The following is an 8,922-nucleotide window of genomic DNA, read 5'->3' on the forward strand; positions in this document are numbered from 1 at the left end:
TTTAAAAAAAAAATTTTAGTATTTAAAGTTGGTTGATTAATCACTTGATCAACTAATTTTTAAAAAATAAATTGATTGATTGGATATTTAATCAATCAATTAACTACTCAACTAATCTTTTCATCATCAAAATAATTGAAAATTTTCATGTTTTCACCTTATAACTCTATCCAAGGTTGGATGAGTAGTGAGTTTAATGTCTTTACTGAACGAGATGAGTGAATCTTGGTTGAGTAAATACAAAACTTAAAAATATTTTAAATATTTTATATTTTTGATTATATATGTATAATAAGAAAAAAATGACTATATATATATATATATATACAAGATTAAAAAAACGCTATTTTAATTATTAAAACTCTCTTTCATTAAGGAATAATTACTAAATCATAAATTAATTTCTTAAAAATTAAGAAACTAATAAGACGTGGCACAACTAAAGCTCGGTAGCACCAAAACTCTATCTTTTCTCAAGTGACAAAATCATCAATTTTCTTATCAACGCCATGGCCTCACCCTGGCCACCAGTAAGTCTCCGAACCTTCAAGTTACAAATCACACCCACAAATTTGATGGCATTCTGCTCTCCACAACCGCAACTCCACCACCACCGCCACCCCCACCCCCATAATGCACGCACTCTTCTTCAAGCCCCCCACAAGTTCTACCCCTTGCATTTTAGCCCCTTCTTGCAACTCTTTTCTCTACTCTTTTAGGCCCCATAAGCGCTTCCATTTCCTCAAGCCATGCTCTTCCATGAAACAGACCAAGAAGCAGCAGACGCTCCAGAAGACTAATGTCCCCCAGAGTTTGAAGTGGTTCTTGAGCCCCAAGAGCGGTGGTGATGATGATGACGAAGATAAGATTAAAGGAGAGGGCTTGGAGAGTGATACTGCCTTAAAAGGTACCCTTTTGGCTGGAGTTTTGCTGGTGGGTGTTGTTGGTGGATTCGGGACTGTTGGGTATATTTATAAGGACCAGATCAATGCGTTCTTGAACCAGTTTTCTGGGTTTATTGAAGGTAAAGTTTTCGATAACACCCGTTTCTGGGTGTTCTTTTAGTGTCTGTTGATTTATCTGGCTTCAATTTTTTTTTTTTTTTTTTTTTGTATTTTGAATTTTTAATTTGACCTTGTTTGGATGTTTATATTGTGAAAGTTATGGTAGTAGAATTGGCGATTATGTAAAATTTGGTATTGATATTTCTGTGGAAACTAATAAATTTTCTGTAAGGGAAAGGCTGAAGTGGACATTTGTAGAGATCGTCGAGGGAGAAATGAGAGGTTATCTGTTTGAGAAGCTGGTTTTAGGTTGAGCGAAATGGAACTGGCTTAACATGGTTTTTTCTTTGATAGAATGTGCCCCTGTGGGACTTTGTCCCTGTGCAATGGGACTGACATTAGAATCATAGGTGTTCTGTTTGATTCTGTCATTTGCTCATCATGGTTTAGGAGTAACTAGATTAGGGTCCTTCGGGCCCACATCTTGGTTGGTTGACACTTGACACCCAAAATTTATGCAATAATATGGATTTATAGCTTTTGATGAGAGAATCTATTGAAACTGGTTCCATCTAAATTATTTTATCATGTAGATGAATGTTCTTGGGTAAGTTTTTGGTTCAAGAAACTAGGCTTCATTGACTTGATATTGCTGCATCGGCATTTGTCTTGTCCAGAGGTTATTGTTTTGCAAATTACCATGCATGGAAGTTTGTCTCGAAAAAGTATAAGACAGTTAGTTTCTGAATGGTCAAAAATTTAGGAAAATGAGGTCAAATGGGACAAAGTCCGTGCATTGGAAACTTTTTATTGAATTTCAACAGCTGAGTTGTGGCAACTTTTTGACATTCTTTTTTTATTGGAAAACATGAAAGCAGAAACAGTTGGGAACTTTTATGTATAGAAAAAGCTGACGTTGGTTGCTTCTCTTGTGCACCTTATGTTACTTATCATTTAATCAAATTCTGGAGTAGCTGACAGTAGAGGATGACCTGATTGTATGGTGATCAAGAATTCTTACCTTTTTAAAATGGGGAAAAGGGAAATTAGAATTTCATGCTAAATATGCTCGAAAATATTAAATTACGTAGTTTTGGGGTGTACTCTTGTTATATGTCTGCAAACATCATTTTGCTTATGAGACAAGTTTTCCCTTCATTATGATATGGAAAGGTTTTTATTGCATCTGTTTGCAAAACTTCACTACAGAGAGGGGATAGTGTAGTATGGATTTATAATCCCATTTGAACTCCTATAACTTAGATTCCTTACACTCCTTGTTGGAAGTCACTTTTGAAAAGAAATACAATTTATTTTGGTATCTTTGGGCTTCTAATATATCCTTTGTAGAAGAACTTTGTTTCCCCAATTTTATGCCCTACATTTATTTCAATGAACAGGTTATGGTCCTGCTGGATATGCTTTGTTTGTGGCAGTGTATGCAGGTTTGGAGGTATGCATCTGAAAAGTTTGGAATTCATGCATCCGTTGTTCATTTGGATTTCTTTTGATAAAAAAATTTCAATTCAGGGAACTGTGGGGATTAGGTTGTCCATCAGAATTGGAAAAATAAAATTTTAAGGTTTTTTTCTCTTTGTCATCACATATTATGCATTGAGTAATCTTTTCTGTTGTTTTACTTTGTTGTAACATATTATGAGTTATTTAGTATTTTGTTCATTTGGATTACTTCAGATCATAAATGTACATTACAAATAACTTTAGGCATTTTGATTGTTCATGAGAAATAGGAAAAAGTAGCTTATTTATGTTATTTTTTGTCATGGCCTATTACAAGTTGATAAAGGGCTGAAAATCAAAATTTTAATTATGGACTACTGGCTCTGGCCTGCTATGGCTTCTGTAGTATGCTGTTTGTGTAACATATTGCAGAGGTTTTATTATACTATCTGTTTTCTTTTCTTCTTGTTTGAAATAATTATATAATCATTTCCTTTCCTCAAACTGATTTCAAATAATATGCAATCTTCTAGATCCTTGCAATTCCTGCCATTCCGTTGACCATGTCGGCTGGACTTCTATTTGGATCTGTTATTGGCACCATCATAGTATCCATCAGTGGAACAGTGAGTTGGCATTTTTGATCATATAAATAATAAAATGATGAGCCTTTTCTTTTTTTTAACACTGATTCTTATAATCTTTTCTCCTTTTTTAGGTGGCAGCAAGTGTTGCTTTTTTGATTGCCAGATATTTTGCCCGCGAACGAATTCTTAAGCTAGTTGAAGGAAATAAAAAATTTCTTGCAATTGACAAAGCAATTGGAGAAAACGGCTTCAGGGTTGTCACTCTTCTTCGTTTGAGTCCTTTGCTTCCATTTTCACTGGGGAATTATTTGTATGGATTGACATCTGTAAAGTTTGTTCCATATGTTCTGGGAAGGTCAGATTACTATCCATCCTTCTACTCTCTTGTTTGGATTGCTACCTTGTTAATGTCATTGGTCAATGCTCTTATCATTTCTAATTTTCTTTAAGATGAACTGTTATGCTCTTTGACGTATTTTTTATCTGCTATTGATATGCTTTTTTTTTTTTACTGTTAAATTGTTTTTGACATATGTGATTGTAAATTAATACTGTTTGTGGTGTGATTTCTTTTGCCTCTTTGGTGTCTCTAGTTGTCATGCCTTCTTTTAATCTTTCTCCTGTGCCCCAAAGTGATTTTTAATAAAGTGCACTACGACTAAATGTTATTATTGGAATGTAGATGCTGGTCTTGTAACGATATTTGGTTGGGTATTTCCTGATCAAAACTTGTCAGATCAAGTTTCTTGTCTTTCATTTAGAATTTGTTGTGCCCTATAATAAAATCATTCCCAGAATATTTTTTCTTTTACACCTCATCAAAGATGTTCAGGATTTTATTATTCAATCTTCTTCTTTTTCATGAATATACAGAATTTTTTTTGTGAATTAACTTCTATCTGTCAAAACCAATTCCAAGAATTCTAAAACATTTGGCATTTTCAATGAGTTGTAAAAAAATATTTGCATTTATATTTGATTTGGCTCTTGAAGTTGCCCTGGTGTCCAAGTCAAGTGACTTGCCTTATAAAACAAACTCATGGATAATGTTATGCATTACATCTGAACTTTGAAGGAAGGAAAAGAACCACTTCAAAAATGATGTCTTCATTTTGATTAATTTTTTTTTTATCTTGCAGTTGGCTGGGGATGCTTCCAGGAACATGGGCTTATGTTAGTGCTGGAGCATTTGGGCGGGCCATTATTGTAAGTTTTTCTTGTATCTTATTATATATCTAATTTATTTTGTGTGTAGCTCAAAGATCATTTCTGGTACTTAAATCCTTTCTGGATACTCTCTTCATTAGTTGTCAGTGACCGAACTTTCATCAGTAATATATATTATGCCTTCCAAGTATTCTTGTTACAGATGTCATAACTGTTGTGACACCCCTGATATTTGCTTTTCTGAGATATTGCAAATTACAGGGTTAAGGGTAACAATGAGGACCTTAACAGGTACAAAAACATCACTACGGTCACTATCCTTTTTCACTTCTACAGCATCCATCTTCTTGGCAGCCTTCTATTTAAGGGTGTCTGTCTTCTCTCATCTGCTGATAACACTTGTTTTTATTGCACCTTCTTCCAACCTCGCCAAAAGGAAAGACAAATTATGGTTTTGCATGTTCATTCAATTCAAATCTCTTGTGTGACATGCATATTGAATTTAATCCTACAGCTGAGTGAGTAAATTGGTTGAGGTCTGTAAGATCATGCATTATCAAGGCAAATCTTTGTGCATATCAAATGGTTGCCTGACTTTGATGTTTAACTTAATTTTTTTTTCCTTTGAATTTTAGCAACAAGAAGAGTCTGAAATTGCTATTGGTGGAGGAAACAGTCAGTTACTGACTCTTGGTCTGGGGCTGTTGTTCACAGCCATCGCTGCAGCTTATGTGACGCAGCTTGCTAAGGTAATTCTTTGCTGTTCTCAGGTTTTTATTTACAACAAAAAATTAGTAACTTTTCTTTTTCTGGCTCTCTTAAGTCGTATCCTTTCCTCCCGAGCATAACTTGAAACAGTTTTCGTAGATCTAGTTTAAATACTAACATTTTTGTACAACCAAAACCCCTGTTCCAAGCGATTAATCCTTGAATTGATAGAATCGAATTAGATTGTATTGTTTTCACATCGGTCACTTTTTCCCCCTGAATTTTGTATTGTTCATGAATTTCATAACTATATATTCTCATTCCCTTTTGCATTCACTAAGTGGGCATTGAATACTTTCATTGTGCAGGATGCTGTGAAAGACATTGAGTGAACAAGGAAGCATTGGCTTGCCCTATTAAGTTGGGCAATAATATAGTTTAAATTTTATAGTTAGAGTTGTAAATGTAATTGTATAATTGGCCCCAAACACATCTCTAACTTTTCTCCTGTAATTTATTTTTTTCTCCATAAATGTTATGTTTCATACGATACATAAATTAAGAAGCCTTGTGCCTTTCTTCTATTGGAATTTCATTATCTTTAGATTATTATTTATCTTTTTTTTTTTTGCTATAAATTCGAATGATTCAGTGAGTCCTTATTATGAATTACCGTAAAATGGAACACGATTTATTTGAAAAATAGAAAATAAGAACTGGTAAATTTGATATTTTAAGTTATGTAAGGAATAAAAATCTAAAATAAATTAAATTAATCAAAGTGTTAATTTTTCCGAAAAATATTTGTGCACTTAGTGGAACTGTACGCTAAATAGCGATCTACCAATCGCCCACAACTGCAATTGTTACAAAAAGTTTAAGCCCAAATGCTTTTGCACCAAGGTTTTAATTAATGTTACGGTAATTTGGTTTTAGGATTCAAAGGTTACTTTATAATAATATTTTATTATTGATACTAACATAACAGATAATGTAGGTGGTATAATAATTTTTTGAGATAAAAATAAAATTATTTTTAATTAATATAACAAATAATATAAAAATATTAAAAGATAATTATATTCAATGATATCTAAGTAAAATAATTTACTAATATTTTTTATTACTTTTAACTAAACACAATAATTATTTATATTTATCAAATTTTATCAAACATAATAATAATTTATACTTAGTAATTTTTTAAATAATCTATTTACAAAATAATTTCTCTATTTTTGTAATAAAATATTACTTAAACCAAACGGCCCCCTAAAGTAGATAAAAAATCAATGTTTCACCTATACGATAAATTTGTTAACAAATTTTGTTAAATTTTTTTATAAAATTATTAAAAAGATGAAAAAGTTTTCAAATTAAATAATACTTTGTCCTAAAGTTTTATTGAATAATTTTTTTTAAACTTAATTTATATTTTTCAACTAAAAATAATAAAAAAATTTACTAACACAAATATAAAATAAACACAGGTGTTAAAGATGTTTAATTGTATATTTGAATATGATTTTTAAAAATTTTAAGAGGGTTATAGAAATTTGAATATAGTTTAGGGTGTTTTTAAAATTTTAATAGTTCAAAAAATGATAGTTACACCTCTAATGAATGCAATAAATTAGGAGTGTGTGCGCACGCGTGTGTGTGCATATATATATATATATATATATATATATATATATATATATATCATGTTATAAATTAGGTTTTTATGCTAGCTAGGCTTCTCACACCATGAGGGCATAGAAGTAACTGTCAAATAAGATGTTAATGGTGTCATGGTAATAGCAATAGATGACATCATTGTCGAAAAGCTATAAGGAGGATTCTTGGAAACAAAGGCAATGGCGATCACAATGGTAGTAATAGACAAAAAATTAACCATTAACAATTAAATAAAAAACATAGAAACTAATAAATTTGGTTCAGCTAGGTCAATAGGAAATTGGTTAGAATTGAAAACAGAGAACGAGCCTAATGTTGTCAATGTCATCCGATGAAGAACAAACTAAGGCGATGGTCACTTTTGGTTAATGAAGAGAACATGCAAGGTTTTCAGTTAGAATCATCAATCTTGATTAAAGGGAGGAGAACACTTACCGTTGGGGAAAACACGAGTAAATCTATGATGCTATGACGTTTTTGACACAAGAGAAAAAACCACAGATAGGAGATGACCAATGATAACAAAAAAAAAAGAAGGAAGAATAGAGGATATCTCACTCAAAGTTTATCAAAAGAAGAGCGATATCGTTGGAAAGAGTGTTTAAAAGGGGGAGGGTGCCAAAAAAGATGAAGAAATTACCACTTGAGCAAGTTGTTGGAAGGGGGACTATTGGAAATAGCACTGTGCAATTGTGGGAGTGTAGCTACAAGTTTTAGAAGATGAAGGAGTGGTTGTGATGTATACGCAGCTCCATTGTCATTTTTGGGTTCCAAGCCATCCTTAAGTCTCCATGCAACCTTTGAAGCCAAGAAGAATAAAGTTCTAGCAAATCCCAAGCCAAAGGAAGCATTACACCTTCAATTTTGGCCCAAAACCACTTTTGGATATAGTTTTATTACATCCACCCAAGGTCCAAATGAATAGTTTACTCCAATTGATCCAAAAGTGTAACTTTTAAAGTCCATCAATGGCCCAAACGTCCAAGCATCATTTTGAGAAGCCCAAAGAGCCCAAAATTGGGTTTTAGTTACATTGGAACTAAGTTAGAATTTAGTTATTTTAGTTAGGAAACATCATTCCTAAAGTTATGGAAAAAGCAACTAACTTTTGTCTTTAGTTATTTACTATGTATGGGCTTGGTTTAGAATGAATGACTTAGCTTAATTCATGCCATTTTAGTTGACTTTTGTGAGAAATATTGTATCATTGCCATCCATGCCTCCTATATAAAGGGGTGGATCTTTATTTGTAGAAGTTTTGGTTTTGCTTTTGAATAAAAATTTGAAGAAAGCTTGTTGGCTTTTTTTCTCATTTCTTTTATCCAATTCATCTTGGAGGAAGAATTGGTGGTGGAAGACCCCAAGGTTGGTGGAACTTTCCTTTATGCCTTGGTTAATTTTCTTGTTACCCTTGAAATCCAAAGTGTGAAGATTTTAATGTGTTTTGTATGCCTCGGATACTGTTCACAGTGTATGATTTTGCAATTTCCAGTTTTTGCCAGCAAAATTTGAGACAAGTTTTGAATGCCTTGTTGAATGAGTTGTGATTGCTATTATATATCATTAGAAAGCTCTTTGAATGTCTTTTCCAATGATCTATAAGTTGTATGATTTGGAGTTCATTTGATTGGTTAAAATTGAAAGATAAATTGATGTTGTGCCATATGAACAGTAATTTCCAGAATTGGGGTTATGTGTTGTTGCATTGTCTTGATGGAAATGCACGATTCGGTATCAGAGCCTAGGTTGTTTGTGTGAATTGTTGAGTGATTTCTATCTCCCGAAGCTACTGTTCACCTCCTGAAATTTACTGTTCACTACAAAAATTACTGTTCACAGAACCTTATTTTGCCTTAAACACAAACCTTCCTTAACCTAAACACTTACCAATACTCACCCCAACCCTTAAACACTTATAACCATTAACCTTTACCTATTAGCCACTACCACAAATGTCCCATAAAAGAACTTCATCCTCATCCTCATCCTCCTCACCTCCTCATCCTTGGGAATTTACCAACATGACATTAAAAGAAGAGGTCAAAGGAGAACTTAAGGCCATTAAGGACCAAATGAATCAAATGATGCAAATGATGAGAGACTTGACCCTCACTCAAAGTCGGGCACCCTTATCACAGCCCCAAACTTCAACACAAAGCCAAATACCCCCTCCTCCACCTCACCCAACCCAACTACATCAACCAATAAGACATATTAGACTTTCCCCTCCTCCTCCTAGACATCATAGGGAGGAATTGATGCTTCATGATTATTCAAGTGAGGAAGAACAAGAGAGGCCACCTAGGAGAGAAAAG

General features: G+C 33.1%; 1 protein-coding gene across 1 annotated transcript; it reads left to right on the forward strand.

The window, feature by feature from the left end:
• Nucleotides 1–550: 550 nt before the first annotated feature.
• LOC123202652 (TVP38/TMEM64 family membrane protein slr0305) lies at nt 551–5,511 on the forward strand. The gene is made up of 7 exons (XM_044618642.1): nt 551–1,024; nt 2,405–2,457; nt 2,999–3,091; nt 3,184–3,407; nt 4,192–4,258; nt 4,855–4,968; nt 5,296–5,511. The coding sequence occupies exons 1-7, from the start codon at nt 634–636 to the stop codon at nt 5,317–5,319; spliced, it is 966 nt and encodes a 321-aa protein (XP_044474577.1). The 5' UTR covers nt 551–633; the 3' UTR covers nt 5,320–5,511.
• The last annotated feature ends 3,411 nt before the right edge of the window (nt 5,512–8,922 follow it).

Source organism: Mangifera indica, chromosome 19, assembly GCF_011075055.1.
Source record: "Mangifera indica cultivar Alphonso chromosome 19, CATAS_Mindica_2.1, whole genome shotgun sequence".
Lineage (NCBI taxonomy): Eukaryota > Viridiplantae > Streptophyta > Magnoliopsida > Sapindales > Anacardiaceae > Mangifera > Mangifera indica.